Consider the following 27,530-nt stretch of genomic DNA (forward strand, 5'->3'; position numbering starts at 1 on the left):
AGCTCTTCATCGTTCTCCATCCTCCTCCTCCTCCTTCTCTGTGTGTAGTTTGTGTTCTTGTTCAGCGTTTCCTCAGTCCTGCGCCGCTCCTAAACGCTCTTTATAAATAAATAACTGCTGCTGATCTCCGAGCGTCCGGGATTAGACCTCCTGCCAGTCGGCTGGGAAGTGGAGAGATGTGAAGAGGAGATGTCCTGTGCTGATACAGATTAAAGTTATCACAGATTAGAGCGGATCAACCAAACCAGATTAGGGATTATTCCTGAGCGTCCTCCAGAGAATGAGTTCTGCAGCCATGTGTGTGTGTGTGTGTATGTGTGTGTGTGTGTGTTTCTCTACAGACATCCCTCATCTCCAGCAGCTCTGTACTGGTTTTTCATTAGTCGGTGTGTGTGTGTTGTTTTGAGTTTGGTGAAAGTGTGTAGCAGTGAGCGTGTGTATTTTCATTATTGCACTCAATATTAAGCAACACACTTCACTGAACACTTATCATACACTTAGACATCACCTGTGGGACAGTGCACTATATATACAGCAGGTTAACAGCTGTGTGTCTGTACACTACCTGACAGAAGTCTCGTGGTGGATCAGTTGTAGAGCAGCAGAACATTACTGGACTTCTAGTTGATCATAAAGTGTTGAAGGTGGATTTCTCTGCTGGATCATCTGCTGATCTGTTCAGTGATGACACTTTAGTCTGAGCAGAGTCAGAGCGCACTGTCCTCATCAAATCAGTCAACATCAAGACATGATCAGATTTATTGAGCTGAAATCAGCAAAATCTAGAGGCCTTCGCCTTTCATAGAGACACTTCTGACACCAAACCATTCACTAGAAGAGCAGATATTACTTGTGTTCTTAAAACTTGTATTTTTAGTCAGGTAGCACATGATCTCCTACTGATATTGACTGTGATGTGGACTATTTGTTTTGGATCATGAGTACTGGTAAAAGCACTGCACAAATAAGCTTGAATGGAGCAAAACTTTAGGACGAACTCGACCCATAGCACACCGTCCAGTGGGTTCTGCAATGGGTTCTGCAGTGGGTTCTGCAGTGGGTGCCGCCTCTCTCAGTTTCTGATCCAGAAGCAGAAAGCTGGCCCAGTACAGAAGGAGTTGACTCGGCACGCTCAGCTGACCCAGATCTGTTGTATTCCTGCATGCGGCACACTTCAGATGTGGACCACAGAGGAGTCTCAGAGCTCACTGATGTGTGGGAATAAGCTGATGTGCAGGTAGATCAGAACTTCACCTGTCAGTGCAGTCAAACATCCCTGAAGAACAGCAGCGAACAGACAAACATCTCTGAGCAGTCCAGCAACGGACACCTCTCATATTCTCATGCAGGACAAGGAGATGAGAGAGAGAGAGAGAGAGAGAGAGACTGAATCATCACACACTGAACCTCAAGGTCATGAACTAAATCATCTAGAACACTGAATCATTGAATCAACTAGAATATTGAATCACTGAATCTTCTAGAACACTGAATTATCTAGATTATTAAATCACTGAAACTTCTAGAAAACTGAATCGCTGAGTCATCTAGAACACTGAATCATCTAGAACATTAAATCACTGAATCATCAAGGACACTGAATCACTGAATCAGCTTTGACATTGAATCACCAAATCTTCTAGAAAACTGAATCATATAGAATATTGAATCACTGAATTATCTAGAACACTGAATCACTAAATCATCTAGAACATTAAATTACTGCATCATCTAGAACACTGAATCACTAAATCATCTAGATCACTGAATCATTTAGAACACTGAATCACTGAATAATCTAGAACATTGAATCACTGAATCATCTAGATCACTGAGTCATCTAGAACACTGAATCACTGAATCATCTAGACCATTGAATCACTGAATCATCTAGAACATTAAATCACTGAATGGTCTAGAACATTGAATCACTGAATGATCTAGAATATTGAATCACTGAATGATCTAGAATATTGAATCACTGAATCATCTAGAATGCAGAATCATCTAGATCAGTGGTTCTCAAACTGTGGTGGTGCGCAGGCTTCATTCTAGTGGTTCGCTGAATAGTAGCTGAATAATTTGAACGCACGTTTAACCCTTTGATTAGGGAGTCAGTATGCTTATGAGGGAGATTCCCAGAACTTCCAGGACACTTGGCATGTGTGTTAAAATGTGTGTGTGTGTGTGTGTGTGTGTGTTAAATAATGCCTGTTTTCCATATACACATATAAAAAATTAATGAATGAAAGTGAGTGAGTAATGAATAAATGAATTAGTGAGTGAGTGAGTGAATGAATGAATGAATGAATAAACGAATGAATAAACGAATGAATAAATTGATATGTGAGTGAGTGAAGGAATAAACACAAGAATGAGTTAATGAATATAGTAATAAGTGAGTGAATGAATATGTGAGTGAGTGGAGAAATACATGAATGAGTGAATGAATGAATATATGAATGAGTGAGTGAATGAAGGAGTGAATATATGAATGAACGAGTGAATATATGAATGAGTGAGTGAATGAATGAATGAATATATAAATGAGTGAGTGAATGAAGGAGTGAATATATGAATGAGTGAGTGAATGAAGGAGTGAATATATGAATGAGTGAGTGAATGAAGGAGGGAATATATGAATGAGTGAGTGAATGAATGAATGAATAAATATATGAATGAGTGAATATATGAATGAGTGAATGAATGAAGGAGTGAATATATGAATGAGTGAGTGAATGAAGGAGGGAATATATGAATGAGTGAGTGAATGAATGAATGAATAAATATATGAATGAGTGAATATATGAATGAGTGAATGAATGAAGGAGTGAATATATGAATGAGTGAGTGAATGAAGGAGTGAATATATGAATGAGTGAGTTAATGAATGAATATATGAGTGAGTGAGTGATGTCAGAGCAGGTTAAGGGTGTTGTTGATTCATGGTTCTGTGCTCAGCCTGCGTCTCATCCTCAGCTCTTGTTTACTGCGTGAGCTCCAGAAGTGTGGAATACCTGTCAGCGTGTTTACACTCAAACAGCTCATTAATATGCAGATATCCAGCAGCTCTCTGATCACCATGCTGATGAATATTCATGAGATCACAGACAGACAGACCGACGCCCCGCTGTAACGCTCAGTTATTCAGTTCATCAAACAATACACGGGTCACGCTACACCGTCACCATGGAGACCGAGAACTGACCAGCGTACACACACACAAAGAGAGACATGCTCATGACATCCTGGATGGAGACGTGTCACTTCCTGCTGCAGGTCGTCACATGCCATGTTTGCCCACACCGAGGCGATGGAAAGGTCAGAGCAATTACAGCAAACACTTGGCATTTACAGCAGGAGCCGTGTGTGTGTGCGTGTGTGCGTGTGTGTGTGCGTGCGTGCGTGCGTGCGTGCGTGCGTGCGTGCGTGCGTGCGTGTGTGTGTGTGTGTGTGTGTGTGTGCGCGATGAGGTTCTGGTTTAGCCTAAACCTCAGTAAAGCTCTACTACAGCATCACACTTCAGCTTCTGACTGTTTGAAAACCATAATTCATTCATTCATTCATTCATTCATTCATTGACTGACTGACTCACTCACTCACTCACTCACTCACTCACTCACTCACACTCGCTCTGTCACATGTTTATTTATCTAATCTTTCATTCACTCATCACTCATTCACTCACTAGTTTATTGAATGACTCTTTTATTCACTAAATCATTCATTCATTTGCTAATAATTAAAATTATTCTTTAAATCACAAATTTTTCAATTAATCAATTCATTCATTCATTCATCCATCTATTTGTCCATTCATTAAATCTTCCATCCATAAGCAAACCTACTCATTAATTCTTTTATTCATCCATTCATCAACTAATTAATTCACTCACTCACTCTTTCATTCATCCTTTCATCCATTCATTTAACTAATTTATTTACTCAGCCATCGATCAATCCATAAATCCAACTACTCATTTTCATTCATTCATTCATTCATTCATTCATTCATTCATTCATTCATTCATTCATTCATTCATTCATTCATTCATTCACTCACTCACTCATTCATTCATTCACTTACTCACCCATTCATTCATTCATTTATTCATGCAGTCACTTATTCAATCACTCGTTTATTCAGTCAGTCACTCACTCACTCAATCACCCATTCACTCACTCATTCATTTATTCATTCAGTCACTCATTCATTCATCAGATGCCTCAAGGCCCAAATTTTACATTTCTTGTGTAAGTATTTGGTACACACATACACGCACACACACACACACACACACACACACACACACACACACACACACACACACACACATGTTAGTTGAACACATTCTCTGTTTCAGTGGCTCGTAATGAAGGACTGTTAAAGAGCAAATCTGTAATCTGTTTAGTCTACTGTTAACAATGAGTAACAAGTTTACACACACACACACACACACACACACACACACACACACACACACACATGTTAGTTGAACACATTCTCTGTTTCAGTGGCTCGTAATGAAGGACTGTTAAAGAGCAAATCTGTAATCTGTTTAGTCTACTGTTAACAATGAGTAACAAGTTTACACACACACACACACACACACACACACACACACACACACACACACACACACACACACAGTGACACACACACTCCTTGTTAAGGAAGTCTCCTGTTAGAGAGCAGAGGAGTGTGTGGATTTGCACTTTGCTTTAATTAACAGCTTGTGTTGATCCCACTGGAGTCTGTGGAGAGAGACGTGTGTGTGTGTGTGTGTGTGTGTCTACACAATATATTATACTACACTACAAACTACACAATAAACTACACACACACACACACACACACACACACACACACTGCATACTACACACTGTACTAAACTCTACACACATTGCATCCACAGTGCATGTTACTCTGCATATTCCACATGTAATGTATGTGTGTGTTTGCATGTGTGCGTGTGTTCATTTCCTCCACCTGTGTGTGTGTGTGTGTGTGTGTGTGTGTGTGTGTGTGTGTGTGTGTGTGCTCCTGAACTGCTGTTGTTCTGGAGCTCCTGAATCATCAATGTTTGATCACAGCTGGAGTTCAGCTAAACTGAACAACACAGAGCAGATTCAGCTCATCACTCGTTTATACCTGTGTGTGTGTCTGTGTGTGTGTGTCTGTGTGTGTGTGTCTGTGTGTGTGTGTGTGTGTGTGTGTGTGTGTGTGTTCAGCACAGTCAGGTTTGCACAGCAATACAGGGTGAGTTTGTATGTCTGTAGATTTCTGCTTAAACACACCAATGCACACACACACACACACACACACACACACACACATCATTAGACTGAGTGTTTCTCAGAGAGCAGATGAGTGTGTATCAGGATGTACCTACACTGTTAAAAATGACTTGTTGTTTTGTCTTTAAACAGTGAGTTTCTCGGCTGCATTAAGATCTTGAGTTTACTGTAATTATAGATGTGAGTTATAATAACTTGAGTGATTTTGTTGTTTCAACTTATTTTGCTTATTTTTTGTGTTGTATCAACTTCTTCAAGTAGTGCACATTGACTTACAAATGTAAGTACACTCAACTTCATAGTGTAAAACTGTTGAGTGAACTCATTTTTAAGTCAACTTAATCCATTTGATTGCTTGAAGAAGTTGAAACATTATAAAGTTAAATGAACAAAAGATTAGTCAACTCAACTCAACATTTCTCAACTCAAATAAACTCAAAGCAAAACCTGAAAACGTTACCTAGCTGCCTCAAAATGATGAGTTAAATCTACTCAATATAGCTAACTAAGAAGTGTAGCACAGTTGACTTAAAATGATGAGTTCAATGAACTTAATTAAGTTTGTTGTACTAGTTATCAAAGTTTACACCGTTGCTTTACAATTAAGAGTTCAATGAACTCAGCACAAGTTAACATGATTCATGCATTTACAAAAGAAACATAAGAATAAGAAGAGTTCAGTACATGAATATGGCATAATGTGAGTCTGTGTACATGCCTTAAACACATGGTAAACCCCGCTGTTGTCATTATTGAAGATGTTAAAGGGCCATGACACAACATGACACAAAATTAAACACGACGGTCGGCAATAGTTTGCTGACAGTGTTCACGTGTTTACACACAGAGAGCAGCATTTACAGCGGATCTTTCAATATTGTGGTGATATTAGCGTCCTGTAAATTGAGTAACTTAGAAATCAGACAGACTAAGGTCTGTCTGCAATCAGTGAAAGAGTACTGCTGACCATACCAACTATAACTTTGCCATCTGAATGAACAAAGGAAGGGCGCTGATCACACACACAGACCGAATCTGTAGACAAGAATATTCAACACATACTGGAGCTGCATCTTTATTAAGAGGAGACGAGCAGCATATCCGGCTCTCACCATTGATGAGAAATGCTCTCGAGTAAAAAATGTTCCAAACGTACACGGATCCACGCTTGAGTCCAGCAGCGTCTCATAGAGAGAAAATGAAACATAACCTTCACATGATGAAGGCAACACTGGCGACCCGTATCTCCAAACTATTCTTATTCTTTTCCCACAACTTTTGGCAACACGACGTGTCGTCTCTCTGCCGTCTGAACACTGTTTCAGGTACAGTCTAAGAAAGCTAGCATGCATATTAATGAAGTTGCAGCGCATACATAATGGAGCGCGCTGATTGGTTTGAACCAAGTCTTACTCATGAATGAATGCAGCACACTCAGAGACGTAATACGGGACACTCTGGCACAGACGTTCTCATGACCGTGACGCAGCTTCAAAAATTCGTTTCAAACCGGAAGTACAAATTTGCTCAAAATAACGCAAAAACAACCAATTTACACTGTTTACTGTAATATATGTGTCCTCATAGTGTTTACAGCAGTGTGGGACACATATACCACTGTCAACAGCTCAACACGTGTGTTCTGGTGTTTCCTGACCCTTTAAGTTAATATTACTTGACATTACTCAAAACTCCAAGCTTTGGCATGGAAACTTGAACATGTGTGTTTAAGTTACTCATTAAGCAGGAAAAACCTGTAATTAATATTTTAAGTTCTCTGAACTGAACATTTGAATCTCCTCAAATGGTCCACCATGTCTCTGTTGAAAATGATTGGTTATAATTGAAATTCTGCCTTGACAACGGCGCTGATTGGTCAATATATGTCATATGACGTAAGGTGGCCATTTTGCTTGTGATGCTGGATTTTGCTGAAGTGCAGCAGGACAGAGGCACTAGCTGAACCCGTCTGACCAGAGAACAGTTCAGTATGTAAATGCTTGTATACAGTTTTCTATTGACATACACGCAAGGGCGACACGGTGGCTCAGTGGTGTCGCACTGTTGCCTCACAGCAAGAAGGTCTCTGGTTTGAGTCTTGGCTGGGTCAGTTGGTGTTTCTGTGTGGAGTTTGCATGTTCCCCCCGTGTTGGTGTGGGTTTCCTCCGAGTGCTCCGGTTTCCCCCACAGTCCAAACACATAAGAGTGTGTGCGGCTGACCTGCATCATCTCTTCAGCGTGTGAGCATCAGTCTGCTGTGTGGTGTCAGAGATCTGTGGTACTCTGGTTAGTGATCAGAGATGTGTTTCCCAGAATGCACTGCTGTCATCACTGTGATGAAAACCATTAATGTCATTAATGAGGGCGAGGACCAATCACAGAGCAGACTGATGGAGACACGGGTTTCCCAGCATGCTTTGTGTTGTGCAGGTGAATGACGGAGAGATAACAGCGCATGGAGAAACTCTCCCTCTCCCTCAGTGACATTTCATCAGGCGTGTGTGTGTGTGTGTGTCTGTGTGTGTGTGTGTGTGTGTGTGTGTGTGTGTGTGTGTGTGCGCATGTGCATTTGTGTGCGTGTGTGTGTGTGATGGACGGCCTGCAGGCAGATGAGTGTTAGCGCACTGAGCGGGTCTGGAAGAGAGCGATAAGAAAGACAACCACACACACATATAAATACACACACATACACACACACACACACACATTCTGACCAGGCAAACATTTTAGCAGTGTGACACGACGGTAAGCATATGGAAACCCGGTCCCACACCCTTGTGTTTGCTGTGTGACGATAAAATTCACACTCGTTGCGTCTGTGTCTTCTGCTCACTCACACACTCACTCACTTACTCACTCACTCATTTACACTGAGTGTGTGTGTGTGTGTGTGTGTGTGTGTGTGTGTGTGTGTGTGTGTGTGTGTGTGTGTGTGTGTGTGTGTGTGTGTGTGTGTGTGTGTGTGTGTGTGTGTGTGTGTGTGTGTGTGTGTGTGTTGTTGAGTGCAGGTCAGTCTGTCCGCCAGCATCAGAGCTTCATCTCTGTGTGTCTGTGCTGAGGCTGTTATGACTGGAAGACCTGTGCTGGATTGGAGCCGCTGGCATCAGGAACACACACACACACACACACACACACACACACACACACACATGGACCATCCTGGACGAGCTTCAACTGGGTTAACACACACATCCATTCTAAACACACTTGCATCCTGAATACACACATACATACAAAGCACACACATGGATATTAAACACACACATGCATCCCGGACGAGCCCCCGTCTGGGGTCACTAATACACACACACACACACACACACATCATAAACACACAAATGGATCATGAACACACATATATGTATCGTTAACGCACACATCCTGGACGAGCCCCCATCCTGAATCACAAACACACACACACAAACAACCACACATGCATCCCGGACGAGCCCCCAATTGGATAATGAACACACACACGCATACTGAATACACACACATGCATCCTATACACACACACACACACACACACACACACATACACACACACATGCACACACACACGCGCGCACACACACGCGCGCACACACACATGCATCCCGGACGAGCCCCCAATTGGATAATGTACACACACACACACACACGCATACTGAATGCACACATGCATCCTATACCCACACACACACACACACACATCCTAAACACACACGCACACACACACACACATGCATCCCGGACGAGCCCCCAATTGGATAATGAACACACACACGCATACTGAATACACACACGTGCATCCTATACACACACACACACACACACACACACACACACACACACACACACACATGCATCCTGGACGAGCCCCCAATTGGATAATGAACACACACATGCATATTGAATACACACAGATGCATCCTATACACACACACACACACACACACACACATGCATACTTTACACACACACATAAACACATGCTTCCCGGACGAGCCCCCACTTTGATAATAAAAACACACATGTATCCTACACACACATATGCATCCTATACACACATGCATCCTATACACACACACGCATCCTAAACACATACACATGCATCCTATATATACACACACACACACACACACCCATCTGGGATAAGCCCCCACTTGGATAATAAACACACCCATGCATCCTACACACACACACACACACACACACATCTGGGATAAGTCCCCACTTGGATTATGAACACACACATGCATCCTGACCCCACACACATTCCAGATGAACCCACACTGAGATCATGAACACACAACCGCAGTCCAAACACACATACACACACACACACACATCCTGGGCGAGCCCCCACTGTGATCAAGAACACACACACATCCTAGAAGCCCCCCACTAGGAGCAAGGATCAGGAACACACACACACTCAATCCGAACACACACGTATCCCAGAAACCACCCCGCTGGGATCAGGAACGCGCGCACACACACGCGTCCCGGACGAGCCCCCGCTGGGAGAACACTCTCCTCGGAGCAGGGGCTGCTGGGTAATTGGATTTAATTGGATTTAGCAGCTCACTGACCTTGTGGTCAAACTGTCCTGCCCTGACAATGAGCCTGAGAGAGAAGATCCTGCAGCTCAGTGCTGCTGCTGACACTCATATCCCAGCTGGACCAGCCCGTCTTCATCATCATCTTCCTCATCATCTGCTGAGAGATCAGTTCCAGGACAGGAACGACCTCCAGGCCGACCCGTGCTCATTCTGCCCTGCCTCATTTATTTTCAGCTTACTCCCTTTATTAATCAGGGGTCGCCACAGCGGAATGAACCACCAACTTATCCAGCATATGTTTTAAGCAGCGGATGCCCTCCCAGCTGCAACCCATCACTGGGAAACACCCATACACACTCATTCACACTCATACACTATGGCCAGTGTAGTTGATCAGTTCCCCTATAGCGCATGTGTTTGGACTGTGGGGGAAACCGGAGCACCCGGAGGAAACCCACACCAACACGGGGAGAACATGCAAACTCCACACAGAAACACCAACTTGAGCCGGGACTCAAACCAGCGACCTTCTTACTGTGAGTTGATCGTGCTACCTAATCGTGCCCTGCTTCATTCATCCAGATGGCAGATTCAAAGAGCTGGACTGGTAATGCAGACTGCCTCATCTATAGCACTGGTTCTCAAAGTGGGGGTCGCGGAACACCTACTCAAGAGAAACTTAGTTGTTTATAGTTACTATATACTATATAGTCTCTATAGTAGCTTATAGTTACTAGTTGTATTGGATTGCGACCCCTGGGGTAATCACATTATATTAAAGACACAGCAACAGTGTCAGATGCAGCAGATTGATTTAACAACACCAGCAGGTTAAACTTTCTGGCCCATTTACAGCACTGACATACTTGAAAACAACTAGATGGAGAATAGACTTGAGAGTATTGGTGTGTGTGCGCCATTGCATGCAAGGTTTCTCTATTCATAACCACCTCAGAGGATATTGGGGGTCAAGAGTCACTGGCTTTGTCATTCTGGGGGTCGCGGGCTCTAAAGTTTGGGAACCCCTGATCTATAGCACACACTCAGCTTCTGCTGTGAACGCTCATCATTCACTTCAGTTCAGCCGATTAACAAGAACAAAATCATTAATATGAAGGAGGCGGCGAGTTCTGCAGCTGCGGCTGCAGTCTGAGAGACGATGCAGAATGTGTAGTGCAGAGCGAGCGAGGGTCTGGTGTTTAACGGCTGCATTTACTGCGATGCGTCTCATTGACTGCGCTGTGTTTCCCTGCGGCCGGCGCTCCTCTACACGTGTAGGCTGGTGTAGTGTGTGATATATGTATTTGTCCTCTCTGATGAAGATAAGCTTGGCTGCTCTTCAGCTCCGGCTATTTGTGTTTTTCAAAGACAAATCATTTCTCCGCTGCTCTTTCTTCTTTCCAGGTAGCGCTCAATAATTCATTGTCTCTCCGTCTGCACCAGAGGCTCTTTGTTGTTCAGTGTTTTCCTCTGACTCTTCCCTCTGAATCCTGTCCAGCAGTTTAAGGTCCGTACAGCGTGAGCATTGAGACTGAAAATAGGCTGTAATAGTCTGTGTGTCACTGAATTAAACAGGAAGGCCTGGTTTTAGAGCACAATAGTTCACACCCACAATAAAATAGCTCCAAAGTGCTCAATAATGTTTATGTCTGGGTACTGTGCAGGCCATGGGAGATGTTCGACTTCACTGTCATGTTCATCAAACCACTCTTTCTCCAATGTGTGTATTGCTGCATCATCATCCTGACACCGCCACCGCCTTCAGGATACAGTGTTTGACCCATTGGGTCACATGGTGCTCCAGAATGGTTGGGTCATCCTTGGTGGTGACCCAGCACCCATTAAGTATTTGACTTAGGGAATGTAATGATAATGAGCCCAAACCATCAGTGATCCCCCATGCTTGACTCTGGGCATCAGCAGTCTTCTTTGGGGCTTCTCCACACCGTAACTCTCCTGGATGTGGGAAAGACAGTGAAGGTGGACTCATCAGAGAACAGTACACGCATCCACAGCTCCAGATCTCCACCGCTGCTCCACTGAAGCCAGTTTTTGGCATGGGCAGGAGTGAGCAGAGGTTTGGGTCATTTATATTGACCCTGTGGAGCTCCAGAGCAGCAGTTCTGCTGGACACAGGAGAGTGGAGCTGCACATGTCATTCTGCAGTGAGTCGGGCCGCTGTGCTCTGATGTGTTCTGGGTAAATCAGGGTTAGCAGCCCTTTCAGCTTCCTCCGGCCTCCACAGCTCCTCCTGCTGGATGTGCTTCCTCTTCTTCTTGGTGGTGGTTTGCTGACATGACTCTGGACACCACGGCTCTCGATCATCACACACACTTGCTGTCTCGCTCACAGACACACAGCAACACTCCGCTGTGTCCCCATAATGCAGTGTGTTCAGCAGATGCTGATGAAGCTTCACACTCTGCTCTACTGCTGGACTGAAGATGGAGACATGCAGACAGAGCACCTACAACACTACACTGGCCAGAGCTGCAGCTTCACTCTCACAGCCCTGCGTGGCAATCATAATACTGAAGAACACGAAGAGTGAATCATCAGACTTTATTATGAATTAAATGTTCCTGTTTATTCAAATGTGTCTAAGTGATTAAAACACAATCTGAGGAATATATAATGTTGTTTCTGAAACAATAGATAATGTTACAATTATATCCTCGTTGAATGTTTAATGGTGATGTATGCTTGTTCATGGTTTCCATTCGTCTGATTCCTCGTCTGGACACCATTCATTCATTTCCTACAGCTTTTAGCGGGGGCAGCAGTCTTAGAAGAGAACCCCAGACTTCCCTCGCCCCAGACATGTCCTCCAGCTCCTCCAGGGGAATCCAGAGGTGTTCCTTGGTCAGCCAAGAGACATAGTCCCTCCAGCGTGCCCTGGGTCTTCCCTGAGGCCTCCTCCCTAGATAGGCATCCAGAAACAGATGCCCGAGCCACCTCAGCTGACTACTCTGGATGTGGAGGAGCAGCGGCTCTACTGCGAGCTCCTCCCAGGTGACAGAGCTCCTCATCTATAAGGATGCGCCCTGCCACCCTGGGAAGGAAACTCATTTCGGCTGCTTGTATCCGAGATCTTGTACTTTCAGTCATGACCCAAAGCTCATGACCATAGGTGAGAGAAGGAACGTAGATTGAGCAGTAAATCGAGAGCTTTGCCTTTCAGCTCAGCTCCTTCTTTACCACAACGGACCGGTACATCAACCACATTACTGCTGCACCAATCCGCCTGCAATCTCTTGCTCCATCCTCGTGAGCAAAACCCTGAGATACCTGAACTCCTCCACCTGGGGTAAGGACTTTCCTCCAACCTGGAGATGGCAAACCATCTTTTTCCAGTGGAGCACCTGGAGGTGGTGATTCTCATCGCATCCGCGTCACACTTGGCAGCAAACCGCCCCAGTGCATGCTGAAGGTCCATGTCTGATGAAGCCAACAGAACAACATCACCTGCAATAACAGAGATGACAGAGATGAGATCCTGTGGTTCCCGAACCGGACCCCCTACAGCCGTAGAATTGGTGACTAAGGGCAGCCCTGCCGGAGTCCAAACATGCCCTGGTAACAAGTCTGACTTATTGCCGGCAATGCAAACCAGACTCCTGCTCTGTTCACACAGGGATGAGACGACCCTTAACAGAGCACCTCTGACCCCATACTCCCACAGCACCCTCCACAGGATACCACGAGAGACACGGTCGAATGCCTTCTCCAAGTCCACAAAACACATGTGGACTGGTTGTGCATACTGCCATGAACCCTCGAGCACCCTGGCGAGGGTATAGAGCTGGTCCAGTGTCTTCTGGACACCAGAATCCAGAAAAGCAGAGATGTAAAGAAAGCAGAGCTGTGTGTGATGATCATCACGCACACACACACACACACACACACACACACACACGCACATGCTAATCTCCGTCAGGAACTCTTCAAAGGCGTCTTCTTCCGCTAATGTCCTCTTTCTGCTCAGAGCTGCATGTAAACAGGTTTTTCTGTCAGACAAAGGTGTCGTGTGGAGCAGATTCCCTCCGGGGCGCCAGATAATCCCGTTTCCTGCAGGAACGCCGCCGCCGCTGCTCCTCTGGCACACTCCGAGAGAGAGAGAGAGTGTGTGTGAGTGTGTGTGCAGCATGGTGTGTGATGCTCTGCCAGGCCGTGTGTGTGTGTTCGGGATTGCAGGGCGCGAATGGTGAGCGGATGCCGTCATATGTCTGCAGGTGGTGTGTGTGTGTGTGTGTGTGTGTGAGAGAGAAGAGAGAGAAAGAGACTGTGTGTTTTCTGGAGTGCAGGGCATGAGTGGTGAGTAGGTGTGAGCATGGGTCTGTAGTGTGTGTGTGTGTGTGTGTGTTTGTGTGTGGGGCATGAGTGGTGGGCAGGTATTAGTGTGTTCCTGCAGGTGAGTGTGTGTGCGTTTGTGAGTGCAGGGCATGAGCGGTGGGTAGGTGTCAGTGTGTGTCTGCAGGTGGGTGGCTCGGCAGTGGCTTCACATGCACAGTGGGCCGGATGTATTAACACACACACACACACACACACACACAAACACACACACCCACACACACACAGCGGACACTCGCTCTGATCTGAGCAGGTGATCCACGAGACACACAGAAAGTGAACAGCAGATGGTTTGACTTGGACTCACACATGATCTGATGACCTACACACACACACACACACACACACACACCCACGTACACACTGCAGGACATGCGCTGTTTATTTGGTTCACACACTCATGCTGCTTGTGTTGAGACGAGCTTGTGTTTGTCACACACAGAAGCAAACCGTCTGCTCTGATCATGTTAGAGTGAGGAAGATATACAGGAACACTCGTGCTGATCAATATTATTATTATATACCGAGTCTTCTTTACTGCATTTACAGCATATAAAGTGTGATGTACACTCACCGGCCATTTTATTAGGTACACCTGTCCAACTGCTCGCTAACACAATTGCCTAATCAGCCAATCACATGGCAGCAGCATTTTAGAATGGGGAATAAAGGGGATTTAAGAGACTTTGATCGTGGCATGGTTGTTGCTGCCAGACGGGCTGCTCTGAGTATTTCAGAAACTGCTGATCTACTGGGATTTTCACGCACAGCCATCTCTAGGCTTTACAGAGAATGCTCCGACAAAGAGGAAATATCCAGTGAGCGGCAGTTCTGTAGGCGCAAATGCCTTGTTGATGAGGCCAGAGGTCAGAGGAGAATGGCCAGACTGGTTCCAGCTGATAGAAAGGCAACAGTAACTCAAATAAGCACTCGTTACAACCGAGCTCTGCAGAAGAGCATCTCTGAACACACAACACGGCCAACCTTGAGGCGGATGGGCTACAGCAGCAGAAGAGCACACCGGGTGCCGCTCCTGTCAGCTAAGAACAGGAAACTGAGGCTACAATTCACACAGACTCACCAAAACTGGACAATAGAAGATTGGAGAAACGTTGCTGCTCTGATGAGTCTCCATTTCTGCTGACACATTCAGATGCTCGGCTCAACAGCATGAAAGCATGGATCATCCTGCCTTGTATCAGCGGTTCAGGCTGGTGGTGGTGGTGTAATGGTGTGGGGGAGATTTTCTTTGCACACTCTGGAAGGGCATCCGCTGCGTAAAACATATGCTGGAATAGTTGGTGGTTCATTCCACTGTAGTGACCCCAGATTAATAAAGGGACTAAGCTGAAGGAGAATGAATGAATGAATAACAGAAAGAGCGTCCTCTCTCTGACACAGCTCTGTTCTGTGCTTCTCTATTGTTATATGACATATTATATCATGTCATTGCAGTGTTAGATCAGTCTAATGTGTCTCTGTTAAAGAAACATGTTGATTTCTGTCCTAACTTATAATGAGCTGATCTTCAAATCAGTGGTGAACGAGACTCAGAAGCAGTGTGTTTAATGACGATGTTGAAAACCTTTTAAAGGAGAAACACCATCATGATCAGTCTCTGTTCTTTAATCCTCAGTCTAAACTAGAGAAGAGACTGATTTATAGATACTCTCTCTCTCTCTCTCTCTCTCTCTCTCTCTCTCTCTCTCTTTCTCTCTCCCTCTCTCTCTCTCTCTCTCTCTGTGTGTGTGTGTGTATACTGGTTTTGGTGGTTTACAAGGACAGTATTTTGTGTAATGGCATGGGTTAGTGTTATTGCATTGGTTTATGAGGACATGCCTGATGTCCTTGTAATTTGAAATGCTTTAGTCATACTCAATGAGGCCTTTGTGTAAATTGTGCTAGTATTTGTACAGTATAGCATATGTTATCCCTATGTAGAGTCCCTCTAAACCACTAAATCCAGGGTGTGTTTTGTTTTTAACAAGTGGCAGTATCTTTCCTCAATGTTAAGATTGCAGTTCACAGTTCCACTAAACTCAGACACTTGCTTCATAACGTTTTGTTTATGAAGGATTTACTTCTTGACTTTTCAAGATTTTGGCAGGTGTGTGTACGTATACTGGTTTTGGTGTTTTGCGAGGACAGTATTTTTGTATTTTGGCATGGGTTAGGGTTATTGCATTGGTTTGTGAGGACATGCCTGATGTCCTTGTAATTCAAAATGCTTAAAAGTCATACTTAATGAGGCCTTTGTGTAAATGTTGCTATATAATTAGTATTTTTACAGTATATAAGTATATATAATGTTAATATATAATGTTAAACCAATGTAGAGTCCCTCTAAACCGTCAAATCCAGGGTGTGTTCGTGTGTGTACTGTACATGGAGGCTCCTACAGTCATTCGCTCTCTGTCACAGCAGTGCATTGTGGGATTGTGAGTGACTGTGGGACAGTGTTGCCATGGTGATGTCTGCAGTGGTCTGTGATTGACAGTTGTTCAGACCAATCAGACTTGTGGGTTTGGCTGTGTGTGTGTGTGTGTGTGTGTGTGTGTATGAGTATATATCAGAATATGTGCGGGTGTGAATGTTGCAGTAAAAATTGTGCATGCTCCTCCGTCTGCAGGTGTGTGTGTGTGTGTGTGTGTACTGGCTGTGTGTGTTTAAGGCGTCTCCTCCATCTGCAGGGGTGAAACTCGGTCCTTGTTCTCTCATGTTCTGCAGATCTCTCGGCTAGTGAAGCTCTTTGTGTGTGTGTGCGTGTGTGTGTGTGTGTGTGTGTGTGTCCCTGCCGCTGCTCTATTTCACAGCACACTGACCCCGGCCGCTTGTCGAGTCTCTTAAACACTGTTGAAATATTTGTTTACAAGCTTCAGTGCAGTTTAATTTTCTTCTGATCAACTTTGCTCGTCCCAGCAGTTTCTGTGTGTGTGTGTGTGTGTGTGTGTGTGTGTGTGTGTGTGTGTGTGTGTTCATTTCAGTTCAGAAGAGCTTTATTGGCAGTATTGTAGATTACCCAGATGATGAATGAGCAGTTCAGTGATGATATAGCACGTCTGATCTGTCTTTATGCTGCATGGTGGTGCAGTGGGTAGCACATTCGCCTCACAGCAAGAAGGTTGTTGGTTCGAGTCTTGTGCTCCGGTTTCCCCCACAGTCCAAACACATGCGCTATAGGGGAATTGGGTAAGCTAAATTGTCCGTAGTGTATAAGTGTGTATGGGTGTTTCCCAGTACTGGGTTCCAGCTGGAAGGGCATCCGCTGTGTAAAACATATGCTGGAATAGTTGGCGGTTCATTCCGCTGTGGAGAACCCTGGTGAATAAAGGGACTAAGCTGAAAATGAATGAATGATCTGACTTTATGTCGTCTTAAAGGGACAGTTCTCCAATCATGACAGCTCTGCCATCATTTATTCAGCCTTTCTTTACTTCCTTACAGCTTATGTCACAAATATATTGGCGTTTCTTTCTTCTGATCAACACTAAATACTCTGAGAAATGTTGAAACTGGAACCATTGACCTCAATAGCATTTGTGTCCCCTATTGTGACTCTAATGTTCCTCACAAGATTTGTGTTCAAAATGACACAAAAACACTCAATAGTAATCCGCTTTTATTTTTGGGTGAACCGTGCCTATAAGTGTGTGTTTAGTTGTGCAGTAACAGTCTCCTCCAGTGCTGTAGATGGAGTCTCCTGCTGGATCGTTGTGTTTAATGAATCTCAGTCTCACTCTTATCAAGCTCTGTCCTTCAGTTTGATTGACAGCTGGTAAACCCCGCCCCCAGATGTAGATGATGTCGGGATGCAGGCTGCAGATCTGGAGTAATGAAGACTCGTCCTCTGGGAAGCGTTTCACACACTCGCTCGTTCACACACACTCTTGTAGTAATATCCTGCAGGAGGAACGCCTCTGTGTGTGTGTGCGCCGTTGATCAAACACTCTCTGGATGAGACACAGCTCGTGCTCTTTAGTCTTCTTATAGTCTGAACATCTAGAAATGCTTAAAACACAGAGCTTCATCTGGACATGTACACTGAGTCTCGCTCTCTAATAATGTGGCACGCTTGTCTTATTTACATGCACACTTTCATCTTTTTACAGAAATGCACACACACACACACACACACACACACACACACACACACACACACACACACACACACACACACACACACACACACACACACACACACACACACACACACACACACACACGTGAGTTTGGTTGAAACTCCTCCTCCTGTTAGTGGGTGTTCTGAATAAGCGTCCACATGACGTCAGTGATTTGCATATTACACGCCCACACCAGAGGTCTTCATGTGTGTTTCTGAGGCCCTGGCCATGCCTGATTATTTGTAATGTAGTGTGTGTATTCAGTGCTGTAAAGTAGCAGATTACAAACACTCAGACTACTGTAATTGAGTAGTTTTCCTCAGGATTTGTAATTTACTAAGTAGTTTTAATAATGAGTTCTTATACTGTCACTTGAGCACATGTTTAGTGCAGTATTGGTGCTGTTACTCCACTTCAGCCTGCAGTCTCTGCTGTATTATTTCCTGTCTATGGGGGTTCGAGAGATCAGTCCTGTGATTCCTGTCCAATCAGATCACACACAGATGTAAAGAGGTAAATCGCCTCACGATGAACTACCTCGAGACATAGGCACTTTATAACTGTTTGGAAGCATTACAAGTGTCCAAGAAGATGTCCAAAATCTGTACACACATTGACCCAGAGACTGTGTAGATAGGGGAGTTGGGGGGGGGTGATGATGACCGATATGGCTGTAAACACTTATGACCGGAACGACCGGAATGGCTGTAAACACTTAGCAGGCACAAGATGTCAACATGACATCAGATTGGCGTTGTAGCCTAGCGTCGCAGGGACGTTGTAGTTTGTTTGGAAATGAAAATCATGTTGACGTCAGAACTCAATTTGCTGATGCCTATGTTCAATGTCCAACCTGAAATCAACCAAATATCAACGTCTAATGATTTTCCAGCTTGATGTTGTGTGGATGTTGCCACTATGACGTTCATCAGACGTATCATTTTGGTTGCCATACCTGATGAATAGATGTCAGTATGTGACGTCAATACGATGCTGGTTTAAGATGCTGGCTCAACATTGGATTTTGTTACATTTTTAACTCAACCTAAAATCCACCAAATATCAACGTCATTATTACACATCAAAATAACGTCCTCAGACGCTGGCTAGAAGTTCAGTTTTGGTCAGCTGACGTCACAACCTAACTCTAACCTAATACTAGTGTCCTCTGAAGTTGTGTGCCTGCTGGGCAATCACTAGATGCAGTACAGAATGTTACGTTTACACTTCAGCTTTTCACAGTGTAATAACCAACACTCACTGCTCTTGAGTGCTTTTGAAAGCTCCTCATACTTTCAGGAATATTTACAGCAGACACTTTTACTCTACTGCACTACTTTTTTGGGCAAGTAACGGTGCTTTCACTGGCGTATGATCTATCAGTACTCTTTCCTCCACTGCGGTATTTATATAGCACATGTATCCTGTATGACCCAAAGAGCTTCAAAGTCATGGGGGCGGGGGGGAGGGGGGTCTCTCCACACCACCACCAGTGTGCAGCTCCACTTGGATGATGCTCTGGCAGCCACAGGACAACAGCTCCAGTGCTTCACCACACACACCAGCTATAAGTAAGGTATAAGGGGTAGGGGCCGATGGAGGGAGTTTGGCCAGGACACCGGGTTACACCCCTACTCTTTGTGCCATGACATTAATAATGAGCACAGAGAGTCAGGAGCTCAGTTTAACAGCTCATCTGAGCAGTATAGAGTCCCCTTCACTATACTGGGGCATTAGGACTCACAGAGCGCCCCCTGCTGGCCTCACTAACACCACTGCACACAGCAGCCTAGTGTTCCCATGTGGTCATTGCCCAGGCTCAGCCCTGCTCAGCTTCAGTGAGTGACCGCTCGTGGGCTGCAGGGTGATATGGCTGTGGGATCAGCTGTTCCTGAACGGTTGCATACATTTTAGTCTGAAAGTTGTATTTATTAGTTTATTAGCAAAAACTTATATGCAAACTTCACTCATACATGTGTCAGGTCTTCCAGGATTTCGCAGGACTTTCTTCAGAGTTTTGCGGCCTAAAATAACTGATTTCGCTGCAGTTTTCTTCATGATTGCGGCCATATTTTATGTTGGTTTGCTGAAACAGTTATTGCACAGACAAAAGTCTCTATTATACATAATACTTCTGCTCATGTGAAAATTCTTTGTAAGTTTCCTCATCATTAACGTGTAGTGTCTCGTGGTTACATGGCGGGTTACAGACCAGCGTAAGTGTATGCTGCCACCTACTGTCATGCTGTGTGTGAAATCATGGCTCAGCAAGGCTTGCTTGCGTCCGCATGGCCTTAGTTTTGGGTGAATCCGTGTCGTGATGACGTCATAGAAAGCGTCTAGACGCCAAATTTGTGGAAAATCTGATGCAGACTGATTTCAGAGTTTTAGGATATTTAGACTGGAAAATCAGTAGTTTTTGCAGTGTGTTCTCTCTAAAGCCATGATAAACACTCCTGTATTGATCAACACTCTGTGTGATCATTCATTCACTCATTCACTCAATCATTTATTCATTCATTCACTCACTCATTCATTCATTCATTCACTCATTCATTCACTCACTCACTCACTCATTTATTCATTCATTCATTCACTCATTCATTCATTCACTCATTCTTTTATTCATTCATTCATTCATTCATTCACTCATTCATTCACTCACTCACTCACTCATTTATTCATTCATTCATTCATTCACTCATTCATTCATTCACTCATTCTTTCATTCATTCATTCATTCATTCACTCATTCATTCATTCATCTATTCACTCATTCACTCAACCATTCATTCATTCACTCATTCATTCACTCATTCATTCATTCACTCATTCATTCACTCATTCATTCATTCACTCATTCATTCACTCATTCATTCACTCATTCATTCATTCATTCATTCATTCATTCATTCATTCATTCATTCACTCATTCATTCATTCATCTATTCACTTATTCACTCATTCATTCACCCATTCACTCATTCACTCATTCATTCATTCATTCATTCATTCACTCATTCATTCACTCATTCATTCATTCATTCATTCACTCATTCATTCACTCATTCATTCATTCATTCATTCACTCATTCATTCACTCATTCATTCACTCATTCATTCATTCATTCATTCACTCATTCATTCACTCATTCATTCATTCATTCATTCACTCATTCATTCACTCATTCATTCATTCATTCATTCACTCATTCACTCATTCATTTATTCATTCATTCATTCATTCATTCATTCATTCATTCACTCATTCATTCATTCACTCATTCACTCATTCATTCATTCATTCATTCATTCATTCATTCATTCCCTTTGCAGCTTGGTCCATTATTAATCAGGTTCGCCACAGTGGAATGAACTGCCAACTTATCCAGCATATGCGGATGCCCTTCCATCTGCAACCCAGTACTGGGAAACACCCATACACACTCATTCACACACTACAGTCAGTGTAGTTGATCAGTTCCCCTATAGCGCATGTGTTTGGACTGTGGGGGAAACCGGAGCACACTGAGGAAACCCACGCCAACACGAGGAGAACATGCAAACTCCACACAGAAACACCAACTTGAGCCGGGACTCAAACCTGAGACCTTCTTGCTGTGAGGTGATCGTGCTACACACTGCGCCACCGTGCCGCCCTGTGTGTTGACTATTCTCAGCTGTATTTTATCTCTCCATGTAATGTAGTTGTGTAAGTTGTGTGTAAGTTCTGATGTTCGTGTGTTTGTCTAGTGTATCTAGTGTTTGTCTGAAAGTGTGACGCGTCTCCTTTAACTCTACGTTTAGCGTGCTAACTGCGCTCAGCTAGTTTCAGAGTTGCGCGTCTCTGCCGGAGAACATTAATTCCTCATTATTGTGTGTTTTGTGTTGAACCTGCTGTGTGTGGAGTCGTGGAGACACAACACGGCTTCAGCTCCAGACCGCCATCAGGACATTAGGCAGAGCTTCATTAGCACACGACTAATGAGAGCGAGAGAGAGCTCACATATAGCGGTGAGAAGTCATCTGGAGGAGATATTGAACACCAGCGCTTCAGGGGTTACCGCCAGTGTGCGTGTGTGTGTGTCTGATACCGCCCGTCTGCATTAGTTTACTCCTGCAGTTTTACGTTTATGATAGTTTTGGTTTTGTGATGTCTTCTCTGTTTTATTTTCTTGCATACGCTGTTTGTGTCTTTCTGAACTGTGGCGGTCTCTGCATCACATCAGCTCAATTAAAGCCGTAATGAGAGATGTTGCTCTGGCCACTTTCAGATTTTAATAATAATGAAAAACTTCACCTGCGTTAGTCCAGGACCATCAGACACTGGAGGAGGGTTTTTTTGCATTTTCATTTATTATTATTATTTGTATTATTATTATTAGTTTTAGTGTTATTGTTTTATTATTATTATTATTATCATTAATATTAGTATTATTGTTATTGTTATTGTTATTATTATTAATAATATTATGGTTTTTGTTGTTGTTATTATTATTAATATTATTATTATTAATATCAATATTATCTTTATTATTATTATCATTTGCAATTTATTTATTATTGTTGTTGTTGATATTATTATTATTATTATTGTTATTATTATTATTGTTGTTATTATTATTATTATTATTTTATTTATAATAATTATTATTATTATTTGTTATTATTATTATTATTATTATTATTATTATTTGCTTTTTACTTATTGTTGTTGTTGTTGTTGTTGTAGTTATTAATATAATTAATATAATTATTAGTTTATTTTTGTTATTATTTTTATTATTATTATTAATATAACTGTTATTATTATTATTATTATTATTATTATTATTTGTTATTATTATTGTAATTATTATTATTTTTACTATTATTATTACTATTATTTTATTATTATTATTAGTATTATTATTGTTGTTGTTTTAATTATTATAATTAATATTATGAATTTATTATTATTATTATTATTAAAATTGTTGATTCATTTATTCTTTCAGTTTCCTTTGGCTTAGTCCCTTATTTATCAGGTGTCACCACAGAAAAATTAACTGCCAACTATTCAGCATTTGTTTTACTCAGCTGACGCCAGTCTAGCTGTAACCCAGTACTGGGAAACACCCAAACACACTCATTCTCACACACACACACACACACACACACTCATACACTATGGCCAGTGTAGTTGATCAGTTCCCCTATAGCGCATGTGTTTGGACTGTGGGGGAAACCGGAGCACCCGGAGGAAACCCACGCCAACACGGGGAGAACATGCAAACTCCACACAGAAACACCAACTGACCCAGCCAAGGCTCAAACCAGAGATTTTCTTGCTGTGAGGTGATCATACTTACCACTGAGACACCTTGCCACATTATTGTTAATAATAATGGTAATAATAATAAAATGTAAATATTATAATAAGGTGAATGCTTTTCATTTGATGATGGCTGCAGGATGTTTAATAAAGTTATCTTAGTCTTTTAAGCCACGTCTTGAATAAATTCGATTTCATTTTTAATAAAGGTTTATTTCTTTAAATTCAATAACAATTAGTTTTATTTAAAGTAAACTAAATATTTTCACCATCTTGTTTGTTTTCAGAAATACTGAGTCAAAATAAAAGGAGTTTCTCCTCAAAACAAGCAGAATAATCTGACAATGGGGGAAGTAAAATACTGTTATGTCGAAGCCAGAACAAGATTATTTTGCTTGTTTTAAGGAAAAACCCACTTAATTTTGACTCGTTATTTCTGAAAACAAGACTATATTCTGTGAGCTGATCTAGAAAATGCTTCTTTATTTAAGAATGTTTAGATATTTGGGCTGGAAACGAGACAGAAGCTCATTGTCTGTGGTGTGCCTCAGGGCTCTGTCCTCAGACCGCTCCTCTTCTCCATGTTCATAGCATTAGTTGAGTCTGTCATTGAGGAACACGTCTCTTCTCATCACTGCAGTGCTCTCCGCCTCTATTCCAGCCTGATGATCTGAGGATGGTCTGAGTGTCAGCATCTGCAGAAGAGGATTGATCTTCACAGAGCACGTTACTGCATCTGTCTGCTCCTGCACATCCACTCTGCACAATGCCCCGCTGCTGAACGCTCCACAAAGACACACACTTTCACTCTCATGGGGCTTCACGTTATAAGAATAGCTGGGTTGTTGCTACTCAACCTTGGATCAAATATGGCAAAGCATTGGGTTAAAACATTTCATTGAATAAATTACACTAGCTTTGCCTTTCCTGAAGCGTCTAATGATCTGCTAATATTGAACCCTTCACACATCACTTTTAATCAGTCCTGCGTGAGCTTTTATTCTGATCATTATTTAAGTGGAGTTTCACAGATTCATTTCGGGAGGAGCGTGTGATATGATGGATCGCAGTTGATCCCCAATCTGTAATCATTAGTGAGCCAATCAGGTCATTCCTAACTCAACATAATGTCCCGTCTACCTTTACTCCCTTATCATAAGAGTTTTTAAAGAGCCCCTCATTCACCCCTTCACCCTCCTCTTTTCCTGATTGATCCAGTATTGAGCAACATAGTGGCTCAGTGGTCAGCACTGTTGCCTCACAGCAAGAAGGTCAATGGTTCGAGCCTCAACTGGGTCAGTTGGCATTTCTGTGTGGAGTTTGCATGTTCTCCCTCCGGGTGCTCCAGTTTCCCCCACAGTCCAAACGCATGCGCTATGGGGGAATTGAATAAAGCAATAGGAGCAGTATATGAGTACTCTAGTAAGTACTAGATGTCATGTTGTAGTTAAACACTGTTAAGTGATGTGAAATTCTGCACTCGCTCCCTGTAATGTTTACTTACATTATCCAAGCTCACTATCCTCGGTCCGCTCCTAATTGTGATTAGGGTTAGGGTTACAGCTCATGACGGACATTTCTCAAAGAAGGAATAATAAAACTCTTACCTAAGCCGGAGTGTGGGCGCTCGAGTGTCCAGTAAATGCACCGCTGTGATCGATGACTCTCGCTTGTTTATTAATGCCTGTGACAGTCGTGACGTCATGTTGACAGTGGAGAGTCGCTGTTTGATTCGTAGGATCAGGACTTCGTGATGAAACTGTATTTGGTGTGTGTACTCACTGGCCTTCCCAAAAAGACAGTCAGACAGTTGCAGCTCATCCAGAACGCTGCAGCCAGAATTCTGACCAGAAGCAGGAAATCAGAGCACATCACACCTGTCCTCAGGTCTCTACACTGGCTGCCAGTTACATTCAGAATAGAGTTTAAAGTATTATTACTGGTCTATAAATCACTAAATGGCCTAGGACCTCAATACATTACAGATATGCTCACTAAATACAAACCCAACATCACTCAGATCTTTAGGATCATATAAACTAGAAATTCCAAGAGTTCAGTCAAAGCAGGGTGAATCCGCCTTCAGCGACTAACAGCGCCCCCCGCTGCTGGAATCAGCTTCCAGAAATGATCAGATGTGCTCCAACATTAGGCATGTTCAAATCAAGACTGAAAACACATCTGTTTAGCTGTGCCTTTACTGAATGAGCACTGTGCTGCGTCCCACAGATTGCACTATCATGTTTTTCGTTTTCTTTTTCATTCTTTTATAGCCTATTTTAACTCATTTTAATTTGTTTTTATCTGTTTTTAATAATTTTTATTGTCTGCATTTTATGTTCCTAAACTTGTCTTTTTTATTCTTGTTTATGTAAAGCACTTTGAATTGCCACTGTGTATGAAATGTGCTATATAAATAAACTTGCCTTGCCTTGCCTTGTGTAAGGTACACCCTTCGTAAATGTATCAGTTGTAAACAAACAGACAGAGAATATGTCGGATCTGTGTCTGTTCTAATCGCAGATTTTGGAATTGTACCCTCATAAAATTATGAGTATGCTCCGTTTTACTTTGATTTAATAATTACAGATGCGTGAATTTTATTTACACACGCTCCATTCACACGAGGCTTCAGCGTCAATGCTTGACAGAGGGCGTGTCTGAAGTTGGGGCTGACGGGATCGTCATAGCAGCGTCAGCCAATGAAATTAGTCAGCAATAGGCCGCTGTCTGAGCTGGTGTATTTGCATACAGCGATCTGATTGGCTGACGCTTTTGTCATCCACAATGCAGTTCGGCAACGCCTGACGTCACCCATTCAAAGTGAATAAGCAGCGTTGAAGCTGATGGCCCGTGTTAATGGGCCGTAAATATTTATGACAGCAATTTTATACCATAAGTACTGAGCTTCACCGCGTGGGTATGCACTGGTGTGGTTGGTGGTCTATTCCTCTTGGGCTGCGCCTGATAGCCAAGGAATAGGCCAAACAATTTCTGGGAGCTCTCAAGAACTAACTGATCTCAGGCCTCTTTACGTGCTCATTAACCAGGTGGGAACCCTGGACTCAATTATCTCCAAGCTCAGGGTTCTCTCCTGGGACACCACACCTAACCTGCTAACGTTATCAAGCAATGTCTAAGTGGGAACTGTTGGAAATGCATCACTGTTAAGCTCCCTTGACGATGCGTCAGATTGATCACATGACACACTGCAGCCCCAATGATTCATGCACATGCTGTGTGCCTTTATCCCATTTCTGTAACATCTGACATCCAGATCCTCACATATGTGTAAGACCATCATCTGACTGTGTTGTTTGATATATGACTGGTGATGTGCGCATCATGTCCCGTCTACACTGCAGGAGCGATCAGAGCTGCTGGATTTACAACATGATCATTCCTCATCTCCTCCTGAAACACATGAGAGTGGCTGAATAACGGAGAGAGGAGTAGAGTAAAGGTTCTGCTCGCATTAAAAGTGTGTGTCACACACACACACACACTCATACACAACGTCCAGTTTAGTTGATCAGTTCCCCTATAGCGCATGTGTTTGGACTGTGGGGGAAACCGGAGCACCCGGAGGAAACCCACACCAACATGGGGAGAACATGCAAACTCCAACTGACTCGAACCAGCGACCTTCTTGCTGTGAGTCCACAGTGCAGCACCACTAAGCCACTGTGCCGCCATATAAAGCACATGGTCCAGTCGTATAATAAAATCGAATTATTTCTGCATCTCCAGAGACGTCAGCGTGTGTTTGACCAATGTTAAGTTTTGCTAGTAGTCTGACGCTAAGAGGAAATCTCTAATGAACAGTGATTTATGACTAGCACCTCTTGCTATGCCTCAGCGCTGCATCAGATGTTTAGCAGATGATGTGTGATCTAAATCTTG

General features: G+C 43.1%; 2 protein-coding genes across 44 annotated transcripts in view; one reads left to right on the forward strand and one right to left on the reverse strand.

Annotated features, from left to right (window-relative positions):
• The window catches only part of nrxn2b (neurexin 2b), a 479,670-nt gene that overhangs the window by 121,039 nt on the left and 331,101 nt on the right, over window positions 1-27,530 (forward strand).
• The window catches only part of alpk1 (alpha-kinase 1), an 859,942-nt gene continuing 858,282 nt past the window's right edge, over window positions 25,871-27,530 (reverse strand). The window contains exon 11 of the mRNA XM_073907797.1: window positions 25,871-26,063. Within this exon, the coding sequence (XP_073763898.1) occupies window positions 26,036-26,063 (28 nt within the window). The 3' untranslated portion in view covers window positions 25,871-26,035. The remainder of the gene's footprint in view (window positions 26,064-27,530) is intronic.

Source organism: Danio rerio, chromosome 7 (assembly GCF_049306965.1).
Source record: "Danio rerio strain Tuebingen ecotype United States chromosome 7, GRCz12tu, whole genome shotgun sequence".
In the NCBI taxonomy this organism is placed as follows: domain Eukaryota; kingdom Metazoa; phylum Chordata; class Actinopteri; order Cypriniformes; family Danionidae; genus Danio; species Danio rerio.